At 38.5% G+C, this 19,984-nt stretch overlaps 1 protein-coding gene across 1 annotated transcript in view; it reads left to right on the forward strand.

The window, feature by feature from the left end:
• Window positions 1-13,878, forward strand: part of LOC102926279 (cytochrome P450 3A14-like) — a 44,792-nt gene extending 30,914 nt beyond the window's left edge. The window contains exons 9-12 of the mRNA XM_076560650.1: window positions 3,562-3,722; window positions 5,756-5,982; window positions 9,653-9,815; window positions 13,062-13,878. Coding sequence (XP_076416765.1) covers window positions 3,562-3,722; window positions 5,756-5,982; window positions 9,653-9,815; window positions 13,062-13,157 — 647 coding nt within the window. The 3' untranslated portion in view covers window positions 13,158-13,878. The remainder of the gene's footprint in view (window positions 1-3,561; window positions 3,723-5,755; window positions 5,983-9,652; window positions 9,816-13,061) is intronic.
• The last annotated feature ends 6,106 nt before the right edge of the window (window positions 13,879-19,984 follow it).

Below are 19,984 nucleotides of genomic sequence, written 5' to 3' on the forward strand. Positions count from 1 at the left end.
AAGCCACATAAAGGTAGAAATCACACAGAGACTCTGGATTATATTGTCCTTGAGATTTTTATCTGCAGAGAGACATTTGATTGTAAAGGCTGCTAAATTAAACCAATATGTATGTTTCAAATATATCTTGACTTCAAAATTTATGTCTAAGGCTATATTGCTTTAGAAAGGAGGTTATGCTTTTGTTTCCACAGAAGATGATAACCAGGCTTATATGGTTTGATCAAAGAAGACCCCCTGACAGGCCTCCAGATGTTCCAACATCCAGATCAGCTTCAAGACAATTGGCTCAGATGATGCAGCCTCACAGACTACTCCAGTCAGGACTTGTCCATAATTCTTAATTTTCTCAGGATCCCCATAAGATTATCAGTGCCCTCAACCAGCAGGAAGTAGTATGAGAAGCTACACCCAAATTTCCAAAATATTGTTTACAAAATTTTTTATTTAAAGGGGTTGACTATAAATGCAAACTCTTTCTAAAAAAGGGGGGAGATAATATAGAGATGAGAGGATAAAAGGGTAGATGATAAAACCTACTTTTTTTTTTTTTTTTTTTTGGTTTTTCGAGACAGGGTTTCTCTGTGTAGCTTTGCGCCTTTCCTGGAGCTCACTTGGTAGCCCAGGCTGGCCTCGAACTCACAGAGATCCGCCTGGCTCTGCCTCCCGAGTGCTGGGATTAAAGGCGTGCGCCACCACCGCCCGGCTGATAAAACCTACTTTTAAGGAGAAACAACTTGTTTAAAATTTTTTACATTGCTATAGATCTTAGTTTATTACAAATTTAAAGTTAATTTAGTTATACTCTCTATATATTTCTACTCTTGTTTAAGGTATTTTGTTTATGTAACTCATTTCAATTTTAATAGATAATCAAGAAATACAGATTAGTAGTCTTCTATGATTGTCAAACATAGTCATGTTAGTTAAGTTTTCTAGGTATAAATAGATATATTTCAATAAGGTAGATAATCTTCAAACACTTCAAAGACCTACAGAAAATGGCATTTAAAAAATGTAAAAACTTAGACTTTCTGGACATTGAGACACATCTGCTCCTGGCAGCACAAATCTACTTCAGAGAAGATATTGGGCATTGAAGAAACTCATTATGGAGTTTTCTTTCTTTGTGGCAAACCACTGGGGAAAAAGTGCCCTTGCATCAACGGCTCAACAGTATGTTGTATAAAATGGACATGCAGGACCCATAGGAAGGTGACCATTGAAGTTTGCAAGACCAGAGGGTTCTTCAGGGTCCTGCTTCACAGATGAGACTGTCAAATATTCTACAGGACATAGGGAGAGGCAACAAAAACTCTAGGCCTATTGGCTTAAGGTGGATGCCCCAATGTTTCAGAGAAACTTTGGATGACTGTCCAGGCAGGCAGCTGTTACTGTCATTATAGATTTTTAGAAATTGATTACAATGCATTTCCTGTTTACTTAGGTAATATTATATCCTTCTGAGGTCTCTGATATAGTTGAAGACTAGATAGTTATAATTATAGTTTTCCTTAGTTGTGATAAAAGATAAATATGAAACTTTAGACTCACAAATATAGGATAGATAGAACATTTTCTTTAATTTTGCCAAATACAATAGACTAGATTTTGTAACTGTAATTCTTGCTCAATAACTGTTCTATTATATGTAATTTTACTATCTTAAAGTTAAAACCATCCTTTTTGAATAGACAGAAAAGGGGAAGTATGTGTGATGTCATTATGTATACTGTGAATATGTGGCGCTCTGATTGGTTGATAAATAAAACACTGATAGGCCAGTAGCCAGGCAGAAAGTATAGGTGAGATAAGGAGACGAGGAGAATTCTGGGAAGAAGAAGGCTAAGTCAGGAGTCACCAGCCAGATACAGAGGAAGCAAGATGATAAGGCAGAACTGAGAAAAGGTACCAAGCCATGTGGCTAAACATAAATAAGAATTATGGGTTAAATTAAATGCAAGAGCTAGTCAGTAATAAGCCTGATCTAATGGCCATATGGTTTGTAATTAATATAAGCTTTTGAGTGATTTTTTTATAAGCAGGCCATGGGACTGCAGGTGCCTGGCAGGACCAGAGAAACTTTCCAGCTACAAAGAAAAATTACAGTGTTTATATTATATTTCCTCTTCATTGTTTAATCATGGTGACTGGGTTTAGTATTTCAGAGTAATCGTTCTTTTCATATGTTCGTACTGCAATGTGTGTTTTGAAAATTTTAATTAATTTCATTGTTAATCCCACAATTGAAATCAATGCCCAATTTTTGTTATTTTCTATTATTAAACAATTTTTAAATTTAAATATATTTTGATCATGTTCTTCCCCTCCCCAAAGGCCTTCTGAAAATACCACACACTGAACTTTAAGTTCTTTCTTAGCAGGAAACAAATGCCCAATACAACAGCAAAATTACCCCAAATCAAGGAAACAAAATCAAACAATACCAAAAACAAACAAACAAACATGCAAACACCAAAATGTAACCAAATTAAAGTGTACACACACACACACACACACACACACACACACACACACACACACACAGTGGAGTTCATTAATGGGCAACTACCCCTGAACATGAGGCCTGTCCTGGAGTGGTTGATATATTCCCTGTGCCACTCCACGTGGAAAAAACTGATTTTCCATCTCCTAACACATATAAAGGAGATTTCTGTTGTTAATATTTTTTCTCAGTGTACAGGTTTTCATTTGTTCATTTCATTTTTTTAATGTAACAAAATAAAATGTAAAAAGATAAAACAAAAACTAACATATCAGTGTAAGGGAAGAAAAACTAACAGAAGAAAAAGAGTCCAAGGGAAGATATATGAATCAGAGACCCATTCTTTTTGCACACTCAGAAATCTCATTAAAACACTGAACTGGAAGCCATAATATAAACACAGAGGACCTTCTACAGACCTGTGCAGGCCTTATGTCTGCTTCCTCAGTCTCTGTGAGTTCATATGACATTTCATCATGTTGACTTGGAGTGCCCTGCATTCTTAGTATTCTTGATATTCTCAACCCAACTGGATATTACATTCTTCCTGACTCTTCTGTGATAATCCCTGGGCTCGAGGAGAGGGATTTGGTGGAGACATCCCATTTAAGAATGAATATTTCAAAGACTCACACTCTCTGCCTAATATATCATTGTGGTTCTGAATATTTGTTCCCATATGTTACAGGAGGAAGCTTCTCGGATGATGGCTGAGCAAGGCACTTATCTATAATTATAGCAGGAAATCATTATGAGTCATTTTATCTCAACTTTTTTTAACACCAGTGTTATTTGGTCCCTGAGATATCTAGTCTCATGTTCTGTGGCACCTAAGCAGTGTCAATTCTTGGTTCCATCTAAGTCAACTCAGTTATTGGTTGGTTACTCCCACACATATTGTACCACCATTGCCCTTGCATATCTTGCAGGCAGTACACCATTGCAGATAAAGTGCAGTGTACTTCCTGTGTCAAATATGGTAGAACAAAGCAGGTAAAGGCTCTGTGTAGGTACCAGCTTTGATTATTAACATAAAATGTCTAATTTCCTTTCAGCTCTTTCTGATCTGGAGATCCTGGCCCAATCAATCACATTTATTTTTGCTGGCTATGACACAACAAGCACTACTCTTTCCTTTATTACATATTTACTGGCAATTCACCCCCATGTTCAGAAGAAACTGCAGCAAGAGATTGATGCAGTCCTGCCTAATAAGGTGAGTGGATGATGCTGGAAGCCACAGGGAAAATGTCAAACCTCAACCTGAAACACTACTTCCACACTTGCATTTCAAATTATAGTAAATAAAGTAAGAATTAATTTTTCAGCAATGGTCACTGAAAATCTAAGACAAAGGAAAAATTATGTGTAGAGAAAAAATAACCTCTGTAATTCTGTACTGACCCTGTCATAAACACTATTTCTAACTACAGATACACAGTCCAAACACATGCATAAAATCTCTTTAGATTTTTAAAGATAAGCAAGTGTCAGTCAAGTGTCTTCTTTAAACTTAAATGGGTGTTTCACCTACATGTATATCTGTGTACCATGTGCATATATGAAACATGAGGAAGCCAGAAGAGGGCCTCAGATTCCCTGTAATTAGACTTCCAGGAAATACACTCACCATGTGGGTACTGGAAACTGTCCTTGTGTCCCCTGTAAAAGCAAACAGTGCTCTTAACCACTGAGGCATCCCCCTAGAACTTAAACAATTGAACTGACAGCTGTATTATTATTGCTGGAAATGCTTTGGCATGACTGTTATCAATGGAGCCTCACCTAATTTTGGCTAGGCAGGCTGATTCAGCTGTTCTTCTCTTTACTCCTCTCTCTAATCACATAATTAGCCTCAAAGAAAGCACATCATGGAAGCTTCTAACTTAAACTATTCACCTCTACATTATGCGAGCTTCAGTGTCTCACGATGTGAGACCAACACATCATATAAGCTGTCTTCTCATCTATACCCCAAACTGGATACAATGGTGTGTGACGTCCCTGAACTCTGGGACTGGCTGTGTTGTCAAGGAGGTACATACAAAGCATCTTTAGACCTCATACTCACACCCTCTTCCTGTTTCATTCTGTCAATGACAAACCCTATCATTCAAAATAACTATGGGGAGGAGAGCATTTACTTCAGCTTATATTTTCACATAGCAGTCTATCACTGAGCAAAGTCAATGCAGGAGCTCAAGACAGGAACTTGTAGGCAGGAGTGCATGCCACTCTACACAGCACTGCTTTTGACCAAGGTACTCAATCACAGCCAAAGAAGCACAGCAGGGACTATAAGGATGCTGGCTGGTCAATGGCCCATTCACTGGCCTATCCTTATCTAGATGTTTTCATGCATCCCAAGGTCATCCACTCAGGAAATAGTACTGTCTACAAATGGTTGGACCCTGCTACATCAATTAACAGTTAGGACAACTCTCCCAGATATATGCACAAACCAATTTAAAGTAGCAATCCTTAATCTTTCCATTTAGACTTCTTTCTCAGGTGACTATAACCTGTGTGATGTTGCAAGTTAAAGATTTATTTGAACAGTATATGAGGTACAAGAGAATGTTTCTTTCAGAAACTGAGCATGGAGCTGAATGGACCTCTCACTAGAAAATAAAGATTTTGCTCAGTTAGTCTCCATTTTCACACTACTTTACCATAATGAGTTTCAAAAGGAAAAAATCCTACTAAAGTTAGTCACTGTAAGTTCATATACTATTCCTGTTTAATATGGCATTGATCTTCAAATTGATCATCTATAGTAATATTAAATTTAGTTATAGAATTTAAACACTGTGAGTTGTCCTCTGAAAGGAATGATATAGAATTTTAAGAACAAATTTAATGTTCCCCACATTATATTTCCTCGGTCTGGACATGTAGCCTCCCTATATTAAGTTTTGACACCTTCAACAGCTGATGTATGTTGAGTGAGATTGACATAATATGCCATTCATTACTACTTAAAAGGAAAACAGTACAAAGGAAAACTGAAGCTTTGGGACCTAAGTGTAAGCTTATGTGAAAGTTCTCCCATATTCACTTCACCATGCATTTCAGTGGACCTTTAGTATGTCAACACACATGACTGGTGAATAGGACTTATCAACAGTAAGTCCAATCATTAACCTGGGTTGAATGTTGTGTTCCTAAAAACTCAATAGTTCTGAATAGATTGACATGAAAGTTAGTTTTGAATCTCAAATCAGTAGAATCTATTTTTAATCTTCCCAGGCGCCTGCCACTTATGAAGCCCTGGTAGAGATGGAATATCTGGACATGGTGGTGAATGAAACTATGAGATTATATCCAGTTACTGGCAGAATTAGCAGGCGCAGTAAGAAAGATGCTAAAATCAATGGTGTGTTCATTCCCAAAGGGACACAGGTGGTCATACCTATCTTTGTTCTTCACCGAGATCCAAAATACTGGCCAGAGCCTGAGGAATTCTGTCCTGAAAGGTACAAGACCCCTGAGAAGGGGAACATACAGGGAAGCAAACTTATTAAGTATCTTAAAATGACTACTAATGAAATCACATAAATATGAATTTATATTACCTGGCATGTAAGTTTGACTTTAGAATGTCAGTAATACAAAATGATAATTATTGTAAAAACTACAGACATTTTAGTTGATCAAATAATGACAGTTCTGAATTTTGTAATATTGTCTTAGAGTCTTAAATCTGTCTTAGTTAGGGTTTTTAATGCTGTGAAGAGAAACTATGACAATGACAACGCTTATAAAGGAAAAATTTATTTGGGGGTGGCTTACAGGTCAGAGTTATAGTCCATTGTCATCATGGCAAGAATCATGGCAGCATGCAGACAGACATGGGGCTGGAGAAGTAGCTGAGATTTCTACATCCAGATTGGGCAGGCAGCAGTAAGTGAAAACTGTGCTACTAGGCTTGGCTTGAGCTTCTGAGACCTCAAAACCCACCACTAGTGACAACTTACCACAAAAGGCCACACTTCCAATAGTACCAGTTCCCTTGAGCCTATGGGGCCTTTTTCATTCAAACTACCACAAAACCTTAATAAAAATTCCAGTAACATAATGACATCAATGAACATATTTTGAAGTGTGTGTAGGTATTTAGAAATTAGAAAAACACCAGTTTCCCCCTGTTTTTATAATTGCTGATTACTTTCTATAACTTATAAATGCTATTTTATGACACAAGCTTGTGAGTGTGTGAGTGTGTGTGTGTGTGTGTGTGTGTGTGTGTGTGTTATGTGTGGGTGTCAAAGAGCAAGTACAATTACCATTATTTAAATCATTTATCTTACTTAATTTGTTGCTGCCCATATTGTCACAAGAAATCTCCAGATACACCCCCAAATATAGGAATCATTTCCCAAATATAGGAATCCATTGTATTAGACATTGGTGTGGGTAGAGGTGTGGAAAGCCTCCTCCTGTATGGTGGGTCAAGTTGTGCCACTTTGGATGAATGCTAATACAAGTCCTCTTCATCTTGTTTCTGTCTATTTTGTGAAGGAAATTCTCCAAAGTCAGGTCATCTACTGATTAGAAAGTTGATATTTTCATCCTTCTTGAATCTGAACCAGGGTCTTCTATGAGTGGAAAGTAATAAGCAGTCAGTGGGAATTGTATGCAGCATGGGAATAATTGCTAGGTTGCCATTGTTGCCCTACTATTAAAAAAACAGGATAGTATTTTGTCTTAATTTTTATTAAGTTTCAAGATTATTATTTGGAATAACATTTCTTCAGTCACTTTTCTCCCTCAAAATTCTCCTACAGATCCCTCCTCACACTTCTAGTGCATGGCCTCTTTTTTCAAAAATTGTTATTTAGGTGCTCACATACAGGTGTGTGGATATATATATTCCTATAAATATCCATATCATAATCAGAACTGTCCAATCCATATCATGCTACTCATGTAAAAATGATATTTTAATACAGACGCAGTTGAAGTAGTAGGCCAAGAATTTAGACACATAGTAGCCTCTTTTATGAAGTTATTGATGCCTAAGACCTTGTATTCTTAGCCATGTGTCTCTGATGTTGGCAGATGGTCTAGGTATAGTGCTTATTAGAGGAATAGAATGGAGTCCCCTAACTCCTGTTTTTCGGTTAGGTGAATTCTATGTCCCTCTACACAGCTTCCTCTTATGCCTCCTTTAGCTTAGTCACTACAATCACGGACATTATTCATTGTACATTTCTTTTGTTGCTCCAGCTTTCAATCAGATAATATAGATTCAGTGGGCATCAGTGACCAGAACAGGAAGGAGGAATGCAAAAGTTAAAAATACTGAGATTATGATGAAATGTAGTATATGAAATGTAGTATATAAGATGTCTACAGAAGAATGCCAGTGTTTCTCATCTCTCTCTCTCTCTCTCTCTCTCTCTCTCTCTCTCTCTCTCTCTCTCTCTCTCTCTCTCTGTGTGTGTATGTGTGTGTGTGTGGTGTGTGTGTGTGTGTGTGTGTGTGTGTGTGTGTGTGTAAAATCATCCCCAATGGGATTTCACCAAGTTCAGCTTGCACACACCTATCAGTATAACTCTTGCTGGACTCCAATGTTGTTCTATAAAATAGATTAAAAATTATTTCTTAATCTTCCCTGATACTTAGTAATTCTCAGAAAACAGAGGATTATTAATCTTCTAGAACATTTCCAGAATCAGCATTTTTATTTAAATAATCATGTGAGAAATCAAATTTTAATTGAACATGGTACTTTTGGTATTTTTCCCCCAATGGAGGAGATGGAGACAAAATTCAGAGATAACAGAGTAGAGAAGCAGCATGTGTCCTTGAAAACCACTTCAGTTGATGACTCTTGGAGGAGGGAAAGACAGTCAAAGATTTTGTGACAGGGGCTTAATGAGGGAAAGGAGGCTGGAGAGGAAGAGGAGAAAGAAGAGGAAATAGATTAGGATGAGTAGACTGAAACAAGGAAAGGAAGTAAGGAGAGGATGCTGAAGAGAGAATGGAACAGAGACAGTTCATCTATAACATACGTCTCCTCCTTCCCCAATGAGCAAATTTCTAATTCAAGTGACAGGGCAATTCCTTCCTTCTCCTTCACTTTTACTTTGTGATGTTTTTACACAAGAAACACATGACATTCTTAATAATTTAAACTTTAAAGACAAATTTGGTTTCAATGATCATTCACTACTCATCATCTTATTAACTTCAGGAGCTCCTTTACCATAAAGTTGTAGAAAGAACTTTAACTTCCAAATCTCATAATGGTTTAACTCATGCTGATTGCAATAGTAAACACACTGATGTGCCCTGTATGATTGTGGCTGAGGACTGGCAAAGAGGGAGATACCATGATAGATGAGGACATCACGGGAAAAGGAAGAGGCAGGGTGCTGAGGAGGCTCTCAGGAATCCACAAGGAAGATACCACCTTGGACTGCTGGTAGTGGTCAAGAGGGTCCTGGACTGGTCTACTCTGCTGACCGGCCTAGCAGATACCCTAACTATCATCATAGAGCCTTTGTCTAGTGACTGATGGAGGCAGATGCAGAGATCCACAGCCAGGTGCTAGGCTGAGCTCTGGGAATCCAATCCATGAGAGAGAGGAGGGATTCTGCAGGCGAGGGACATAGAGATCATGACGGGAAGAAGTGGAGAGATGACCGGCTACACTATTGGAGGCCCATGAACTGTAGACTAGTGGCTGTAAAGCCCCCAGGGACTGGACTAGGTCCTCTGGATACAGAAGATGGTTGTTTGGCTTGAACTCTTTGGGGAACACCCAGGCAGGAGGATTGGGATCCATCCTTGGTGCATGAGCAGGCTTTTGGGAATCCGGTGCCTGTGGTGTGGCACCTTGTGCAGCCTTGGTGCAGTGGGAAGGGGCTTGGACCTGCCTAGGCTCAGTATGCTGGGCTCTGCTGACTCGCCATGGGAGACCTTGATTTGGGGGATATGGGGTGGCTTGAGAGGGAGGGCTGGCAGATGGGAGGAGGGAGGAAGTGGGATCTGTGGGTGGTATGTAGAGAGAGTAGAAAGTTTCTTAATAAAAAATAGTTTCTCCCTTTAAAAAAAAAGAAGAAAAAGAAAACTGTAAACATGTTTGTCTTGTGCACTTCATGTTTCATTATTTACGTTCTTGTTCAATTGTGACATCAGGTTCAGCAAGGAGAATAAAGATAGAATCAATCCTTATACATACCTGCCTTTTGGACATGGTCCTAGACACTGCATTGGCATGAGGTTTGCTCTCATTAACATGAAACTTGCCATTGTCAAAACCCTGCAGAACTTTTCCCTGTATCCTTGTGAAGAAACAGAGGTGAGACAGAACATATTCTTTTTGACATGTTTTTGTTTTATATTCATAGGCATTTTCATAAATTTGTGGATATATATAACATATATATGAAATATATATGGAATACACTGATTTATCTTTAATCAATGTTTTCTCCTTCAAAAGAGCTATATAAATCCATGCTGGAGACCTTGGGTCCTTGAATTCTGGAACAGTTATTGTGTGTCTAAGTGTAAATGTTAACATCGTATAGAGTCGATGAAGATATTCATTTTATGATTATGTATAGTATCATTGAATTTGTTTTTTCTTCTTGTTACAAGTATATATCCATTTTTAAAATAATAGACTTTTTATATCATTTTCATACTTGTATATCCCATACATGGAAATATTATTTTCTTTTTATTTATTCTTCTTTCATAAAATATATCCTGACCACAGACTCTTCTCTCCTTCCTCCCCTCCTCCTAATAGCCCCCCCACCTCACCTATATCCTAGATCCACTGCTCTTTGGTTTCCCATAAGAAAATAGCAGGCCTCCCAGGGATATCAATCAAACATGGCATAATGAAGTGCAATGAGATGAGGCCTAAATGCTCATATAATGATAGGATGAGACAACAAGTAGGCGGAAAAGGGTCCCACAAGCAGGCAAAAGAGTCTGAGACACCTCTACTCCCACTGTTAGGTATCCTACAAAAACCCCAAGCTAAACAACCACAGCATGATGTGTGCATCGGGCCTTACACAGACCCGTGTAGGCGCCATGATTGTTGTTTCAGTCTCTGTGCCCCTATGAGTCCTGCTTAGATGACTCTGTGGGCCATGTTCTCCTGGTACCCTCAACCCCTCTGGCTCCTACAATTAGGGAACAGATTTTTAAATTGTTTTATTTTAACTAATACATATGACATATTTTGTCTCCAAGAGGTATAATTATTACCTTATGTGCTCTGTGTTCTTTCTGAATGTCCAAAATCCTTTGCCCACTGGAGTGGCTTTAAACATTCCACAATGGTTCCCATTTTTAGCCACAGACAAAAATCACTGCATTAAATCATTATTAATGGATATGAAGGACTCCTTTGTTTGGTCATTTTACACACTTGTCCTCACATTTTATTAAGTCAGGTCTAGACTAGCAGGCATTCACTTGGATTCTTATAATTCCATGTGTTTCTTCCCTTATTTATTCATCATTATTTCTTATCCTTCAAGTTCATATCAATCAATTCCCTTCCAAGTCAAGAGCCTTCACTAGATTTTCTCAGTGAAATTTACTCCTGTTTTCTAGATATGATATCTTCAGGCTGCCCCCCAAAACCCATAACTCATGAACTACCACATTACTTCCCACTATTATTTTCTGTTTATTCACTAAAGCACCCCCTACTTTCTAAATCTCCTAATTTTATTTTTTTCAAAAATTAAAAAGGTTCCTTGATGGATCTTTAAATTCTTCAATAAAAACATTAAATATTTTAAACTATTCTAAATATTAAAAAATGAAAAAAAATTTAATAGATGCATTTGTTTATGTATACTTTTAAACACTGTTATTGATTCTTGGAGAATTCATACAATACATTTTGTTTACATTCACATCATCACCACAATTTATCTCAGATCCATCCCCACCTCACCTCACACTCAATGTGTTCTCTCTCCATTTTTCTCTCTAATTTTTAAATCAATCAAGTTCAGTTTGTATTAAATGACTGCTCTTATGTGTGGGACCTGGTCTATAATCTGGTTGATTTAACTGAGGTCACAGCCTTAATAAAGAAAACAGACTGCTTTTCATAGCAGTTTTCAAGTATCCAAGCTCCTCAGCCAAGGGTGGGCACAATGTTCTTATCCACACACATGCACACCATTTCGTCTTGAGTTTGCACATGTCACATGTCTTTTGCATGCTGTCACATCTTCCTAAGTTTATATGTGCATCTGCCCTGTTCTTTCTGGAAAATATTGTTTCCTTGAAGTCCATGACCATGTCTAGTATTACAAATACTCTGCCCCCATCACTGTACACTTTTAATATAAGGTGTCACACTTAGAAACATGTTTGAAAGATCTCATCTGGAAAACTTAAGAATATATTGTCATTAACATAAATGATGAAATTCGCAATGAGTTGAATATCATCACTTTTGTATTAAATATGACTCAGTAAATTTTCATCATGGAAGAAGAATATACTGTGCTCATTTTCACTTTGGTGAAAATGACTTTAGATCAGCTGTCTTCCTATTCCATACATGGATACATTTGAGTGAATTAGTTTTGATGATAGGAAAGCTATAGGTATCTGGCAATCTTTGGCAAACTCTAGCTACCTGCAAGATGACCTTTCTCTACTATGAGACAACCTGTCCGCACATTCTTCTGCTGATATAGGATTACTACTTTCTTGGAAGACCCTCTCTTCCATAAACTGACAACAATATCATTTAAGAAAATTAGTGAAAATGAATGAAAATTTCCTTTTTACCACCATCTTAGAATTTCAGAAGAGATACAGAAGGTTAATGCATGCTATAGTGGTACCCGAAGTCCCTCCATCTATCATGAACCCAAATGTATCAGATTGGAAAAAAAATGCATGCTTCCAAAGTCAGAGTATGACAATAGTATTTACCAGGTACCAAGCCTACTTGTGATTTTCTTTCTAGTTTTACTAAGTGAAAATTAACCTTATATCTCCTTTTAAGATGTGCTTGCTATGTGTCCACAAATGTTTATATATATATATATATATATATATATATATATATATATATATATATATATATATATGATACTGGGGAATTCTTTATCTTAATCTAAAGTCAAAAGACATTGGCCTGAGACACTGGGCATGGGGTGAGCATATGAGACCACAAGACCTAACTCCCTAGGGACACACTTCCTATAAGACCACTGTTAATCCAACAAGGCCACAGCTCCCAGTAGTGCCACTCCCTTTGGGAGTCATTTTCTTTCAGACCACCACAGTGTTAAAAGTCATTTATCCACTTATAAAGATAGATTTATTTATTTCCAGAAAGCAGTCCATATTGTTGAAGATGGTACAGGACATGCTATGCAGCTAAGCATGCTGTAATCTTGTTCCTCCTCCCTCTTACATGGGAATGCTTGGGTCAGAGCCATGTGATAACAGAGGAAGAAGCCACTATTGTTCTTAATATATTTGTTCTACCAGCCTTCTGTGAAACTGATGATTCATTTAACTTACCAGTGTATTTATTTAACTATTTCAGGTTCCCTTGAAATTAAGTAATAAAATGATCAATATTCCAGCAAAGCCTGTTGTCCTGAAGATTATCTCAAGAAATGGGGCCATAAATGAAGGTTGATTTTATCTCAAGTTCTGATATGTTCTTCAAAGAGTGCATTCTAAATACTTGGATTTTAATTTATTCCTGAAGAAAACCTAGATGAATATGAGTTTAATTTACCACACTTCATGACAGAGTCTTTATTTTTCATTGTCTTGATAAAGTCTCAATTATTGTGAATGGAAGGAAAATGATTAGCAATCTTTATGTTCTCTCATTTCAAAATTCTCCCACTTTCCCAGAGATAGAACAGTATGTTTCATTTCAATGCTGATAAAAGATTTTTCATTAATTTTGTCAACATTGTTTCCATTATTGAATCTAATTCTCATTTGTGGTTGAGCATTCCACAGAAAATTACTCTTTGCCTCCTGATGGGTTTTATGTTTCTGTGTTAACCTCTATCCACTTCACAGAGAAATTTCTTTGATTACATCTGAGGGATACTTTAATCTATTGGTAAAATATGCAAACTTAGAAGGCAGTTGGATATTAAGACCATTTCTCAGAATAGTAGGTTAGTTTTTAGGCCTGTGTGCTCCACAGACATGGGTCCTTGGCCAGAGATACAGTACTAAGCATATGTTTCCTCCCCTGGATTGGAGTTAAATCCAAACAGAAAGTGGTTGGCTTCCCCTCATAATATTCATGCCACTATTCCATATATACACTCCTATCTTGCCATGATGGTCATTATAGGAGTTCATGGGATTCACTGCTGTGCAGGCAGAACACTGTATACATAATAAATAAATAAATCTTTAAAAAAATGAAATGTGGTGGTATTGTGTTCCCCGAAATATTGTGCACACTAATAAACTTATCTGGGGTCAGAGAACAGAACAGCCACAATATTAAACATAGAGGTTAGGCAGTGGTAGCACACGCCTTTAATCGTAGCATTCCAGAGGCAGAGATCTACCTGGATCTCTCTGTGTTCAGGCATATAGTCAAGCATGGTGACTCACGCCTTTAATCCCAGAAAGTGAGCCTTTAATCCCATGGAGTGATGGCAGAAAGCAGAAAGGTATATAAGGCATGAGGACCAGAAACTAGAAGCTTTTAGCTGGTTAAGCTTTTAAACTTTTGAGCAGCAGTTCAGCTGAGATTCATTTGGATGAGGACTCAGAGACTTCCAGTCTGAGGAAACAGGATCAGCTGAGGAATTGGCGAGGTGAAGAAGCTGTGTCTTGTTCTGCTTCTCTGATATTTCAGCGTTCACCCCAATACCTGAATTAATAGAATTAATATTCTATTAATAAGACCCTTTAGGATTCTTGCTACACTGCTGGCTAAGAAAGACTGTAGATTTCTTTCAACCCAAAGAATCCTCCCAAGGACATTCCAGTACTATAAAAGATTGCCATGAGGAGAAAGTTTCCTGTCCTATAACCAATGTGTTTACTGTCTTCTGCAATAGGATCTTACCCTCATGTTCTGATTATTAACCAAGAGCAATGGTAGTTTCTCATATTTTAGGTGTTTTTCAGGACAATTCTGATGAACAATCTGGGTGTAGATATCCTACATCTGGTAATGGCTATTTATTGGACACCTTTGTGTTCTGAAAGAAGCATAATTCTAAATGTAGGGCATGTTTCCATATGTACATGTAAAGATTATCAAAATGTAGCTTTCTATCCAGGTTTGCTTTAGTTGCGCACCAACTGTATCCAATCGCTTGCAGAGGTAAAAACCGAAAGTAAAACAAAGAGAGGAAGAGAGATGGCTGTTTTTTGAACCAGGATAGTCAGGCAAGACACAGCTAACCTCTGCAGGTGGTGCAAGGGGTGTACTCACAAACTCTATGCATTCCAGAATTCCCTGTTTAGATGTGCCAGCTGTGGGGCCTCCCTTTTTCTCATAGTCCATTGGCTGTCAGGCTATGGGCACAAAGGGAGCAGAAGTGGTGAGCAGGGCTTGTACAGCTAGACTACGATGGAAAGAACCTTTCAGAGTCAGCTTCGTTGAGACAGCTAAATCATCCCAGAGAATGAACAGGACTATATAGAATAGGAACACCAGCTGGGGCATCACGTGGTAGGTGATCATAGTATGCTTTGTTTGCATTTGACTGTGGCAGCTCCCTGGCAAAGAAGTAAGAGGAAGAGGAGAAAGAAAGCAAAGAAGAAGAGAGGAAAAAGGAAAGAAAGAGAGGCAAATGGAAGGAAGAAAGGAAAGAAGGACAAGAAACAAATAATTTAATTTGTAGGAGTTATCCTGTCTTAGATATACTATAGCAACATTAAACAAAGAAAGCAATAATGACATCTTATGGTACAATTTTCAAAGTCATATATTTCCACTTACCTTCTTGTGTAGAAATACTTTGTTTCCGTGGTAGAACAAGAATGTTGCACCCAGCCCATGTGTATTAGTTACTTTCCTACTGCTGTCACAAAACACAGTGCTCAAGACAATTTATAAAATACATGTTTAACTGGAATTATGATTTCAGAAAGCTAGCAAAATAATGATAGAAAAATATCATTATGGCTGAGCCTCCAACCTCCATATGGCTCTCTGAAATGAGAGCTGCTATGAGGACAGGCCATTAAATTCTGGTTACAGCATTCAACCTATCTTCTAGTTTAAAACCCCAAAGTCATTCACACTCCTCTAAAATCAACATGGACAGGCCTGTCACAATCGCCCACCTTCCTTCTTAGTTACCCTTTTATTACTGATTCAAAACCCCATTATTGGTGGAATTATTAAGGCCACTCCATGTAGTTAAAATGGGAGGTTTATTTTGTGGGGTAACTTAAAAGTGAAGGGATAGGTAACATGGTCTGGGAAAGGTGTAACACAATCCGGTGGTGTTCTCTGGAGAACTCTGTTCAGTCTACCTCCAATGTCCAGGGTCCAGGAACCAAGAGAGCCATCGCATCCTGGTCCCAGGTCTCCAGGTGCCTCCCTTTGCCCCGCCTTGTAGGCGTGACAGTTACCAAAGCCTCAATGGGGGTTGGAACTTCCAGATCAAAGCTGAAATGGCTACCCACTACATCTCCCCCTTTTATCTAAATAAGAAGGTTCTAACCTAATACAAGACTATATAAAAGGAATGGTTATCAAATATTGTCTAGGAGTAATGAGGGATAATGTTCTAGATAAGATAGAACTACAACCAATGCAAACAATAGCAAGCAAGAAAAACATACTAAAATCCAGAGAAATCTAGAGCATAGGTAAATGGCATATTACAAAGATCATTCCAGAAGGTGTTTTATCCTAAAGAACCTGAATCTAATACTTAATATGTTCTATCTAAGATATATATACTAATTTATATATATATATATATATATATATATATATATATATATATATATATATATATTAAGTTATAACTACTATAACTGTTAGTCTTCAATCCCATCAAAGACCTGAGAAGGAATATAATGGTACCTGAGAAATGGAAGATGGATGCTAGCAACTTTCAGGAATCTTGCAAGAGTAGACAGAGACAGCTGGCAGCCTGGACAGTCACCTAAAGTTTCTCAGCATTGTTGGCGCATTTAAATTGGCTACAGGCCTAGAGTATCTGACAGACCATTTTCAGAAACAGAAATTCTGAAAGACCATCTTACCCTGTCTTGGCAGAGTTCAGAAGTCACTTTTCCTTGTGTCCCACTGGTCCAGAAGGACAGCACTTGTGTTGTCAGCAATTGAGGCAAGGGCAATTCTTTGCCCAAAATGAGATCACAAGTGCTGGAATTAAAGGCCAGTGACTCTTAAGTATTTGGATTAAAGGTGTGTGCCACTACTGCCTGGCTCTGATTTTTTTCCTAGACTAAATCAATCTCATGTAGTCCAGGGTGATCTCAGTGATCCAGAAAGAGCTCTGCCTCCAGAGTGCTAGGATTAATGGTGTGTGTCACTACTGCCTGGTCTCAATGTTTAATCCAGTGGCTGGCTCTGTCCTCTGAGCCTCAGGCAAACTTTATTTGATGTACAATATATCACCACACCAAGGCCTGAAAATTATGGATATTTGTTTACTGTATGGATAGTGGATTCATTATTTCCATGTACTCATCAAAGAAGACCTTAATTTAAGTGATGGTTAAAGATGACATCACCCCCGAGTGAAGAAACACAGACCACAAAAGACAAATATTTCTGTCTTATATGAGGATGTCAGCTGTTGTCTTTGAAATGAGTGCTATAATCTGAATAGCCTCAGAGGATAGGTACCTACTAAGAGAGCAGGATGGAAGAAAGGATCTCCCAAGGAAGGGGAAATAAAACATTGTTATAGAGAAACAGAGTGTAGATTAGAATAGGAGGATTACCTAGGGAAATGGATGTAAAAATAACCTTCAGAAAACAAGATAAAAAGCAAAAGATTGGGATATCTGTAAAATATGGGGCATTAGACTATGTGAGTTTGTGTGTGATGCAGACAGGTGCTGTAGTCACTCCTTGGCTGATAGTCTTAATCCCTACCCCACCCCAGGAGGGCAGGATCCCCAAAAGATAGGACCCAGCTGAGTGCTGGCCCCACCTGAACTGGCCCCTGTCCTATAGAGAACACACTGACTAGTGCCATGACATGCCAGCTCCCCTATCAGATTGTTACAACCCTCGGTGCACCTCACTACCCCACTATGCTGTCTGCTGAGACCATACCAGAGCCAGACCCTCTCTTAAAACTGCCAGAGGCCCCTACCAAGTCGTAAATGCTTCTAAACCAAACCTCACCCATTCCTGTTGGCTATGCCTTGACACTAAGACCTCCTACTATGAGGCAATAGCTGTCATGAGAAATGATGCTGAATCTGTCCAACCTTCTCAGTGCTGTTGACAGCAGAAAGGAGAGGGCAGGCTCACTCCACAGTCTCTTGTAGAAATGGGACTCTGCCTAGGAACTGGGCCTGCCTCTAACAAGCCACTATATTATTAGAAAATTCAGTTGCTTCCCGCAGATATCTTCTTCTCCCAGAGGGCATGCTGTCCATGGGCAGTTACTGAGTCAGACCAAAGACTTTTGTATATTGATATGTTTGGTTCCAAAACAATCTATCATCAAGAAAAAGACAGATACCAAAGGGTAGGGGGGAACCAGGCTTGACTAAAATGTCAGCCTTCATGTTAGGTGTCCTCCTAAGTCTTGGACTGGCAACTGCAGGTTCTGGGATATCATCTTTAATGGTACAAGAGAAATATTACAATGACCTCTGAGCTGCCATCAATATAGACATAGGAATGCTTGAAAACTTTATTGCCCACCTACAAGCCTTGCTGTCTTCCATTGCTGAAATGGTGTTACAAAACAAATGTGGGTTGGACCTCATATTCTTACAGCAAGATGGATTATGTGAAGCTCTTGGAGAAGAATGTTGTTTCTACATTGGCCATTTGGGGTGATAAAGAGTTATTGGAAAAGGTCAGAGAGGGGTTGGCAAACTGCTGCAGCCATGACAGACTTCAGAGAAGAACCAGCAAGATGTAGGCCCCTGACTCAGCAAGATGTGCCATTGAGCCACAGACCTTGGGCCTAGTTCTAGTTACTAACGAAACCCCACCAGATGTCCCCAAATGGTAAAAGAAACTAGTTAAAAATTACAACTAGCAGCCTCATGATAAAGATAAAATGTGGTAAGCACAGCAACCACTGTAAGAGTTTTTTTTTTTTTTCCTGCAGCTGCAACTGACCAATTAAGCCAATGACAGCAAGTCTGGCTGGGAGGTACACCAATCCTGAGTTTGTTTCTATTTGGCCCATAGACCCCCCAAACCTCCTTGCTTTACTCCCTATAAATACCCTGCCCCATTGCTACTTGGGGTCTCCCCTGCTCCATTGCTGTGAAAGTTGGAAGGAGAGACCGAATTAACTTGCAATAAAAGACTCTTTGCTTTTGTATTGGATCTGGTTGCGTGTTGGTCTTTAGGGTTCCAGACTCTGGGAACACCACCACCATGTGGATCCCAGGATCAAACTCAGGTTGTCAGACTTGGCAGCAAGTGCCTTCATCTGCTGAGCCATCCCATCAGCCTTCCTCCTGTTTGTTTGTTTGCTGATTTTTAATCCAGATCTTAAATATATATGATTTTGATTTTGAATTAAAGTTCTTAAATCAAGAAACTTATCTAATTCAGACTCAATGGAAATTATTATCTTTATATTTTTTCTTGGGCTATTACTAAATGGTCTATCTCCATTTAACTAAGTTTGAAATCAAAAAGTTTCTGCAGAGAAACCTAAATATTTTGTTATCTGCTTTGGTGATTTGGACTGAACTCAAATCTAAAAGTATTTACCATGTGTCCATCTAAACCAGCAGTTCTTAACCTGTGAGTCCTAGCCAACAGGGTTCACATATTAGACATTCCAAATATCAGATATCAGTTATGGATCAGATATCAGTTACAAAGATACAATGAAACAATTATATTGTTGAGGGTCACCAAAACATGAGGAACTGTATTAAAGGGTCGCAGTATTAGGAAGGTTGAGAACCACTACTCTAAACCTTCAGACATGCTTTCAAAAAGATAAACATGATGTTTAAGGAAACAATTTACAAAAAGGACATCCATTGCAAAAGCTGAAAAATCAAGTGGACTGATAGGTGGATGTAGTCTTGGAAAAGGCAACTAACAGTTGCCCAATTGTGTCAATTTTTTGCCTTTGTTAGATGCTCTTAGACCATGGTATGGGGAGAGATGAGATGCATTTAGGTGGCATTAACTCAGGCTGCTTTCTCACATGCTTCTCCTGTTAAAACAAGAGTAACCTGCCGGGCGGTGGTGGCACACGCCTTTAATCCCAGCACTTGGGAGGCAGATCCAGGCGGATCTCTGTGAGTTCGAGGCCAGCCTGGGATACCAAGTGAGTCTCA

The sequence above is a fragment of the Peromyscus maniculatus genome, chromosome 23 (assembly GCF_049852395.1).
Source record: "Peromyscus maniculatus bairdii isolate BWxNUB_F1_BW_parent chromosome 23, HU_Pman_BW_mat_3.1, whole genome shotgun sequence".
In the NCBI taxonomy this organism is placed as follows: Eukaryota; Metazoa; Chordata; class Mammalia; order Rodentia; family Cricetidae; genus Peromyscus; species Peromyscus maniculatus.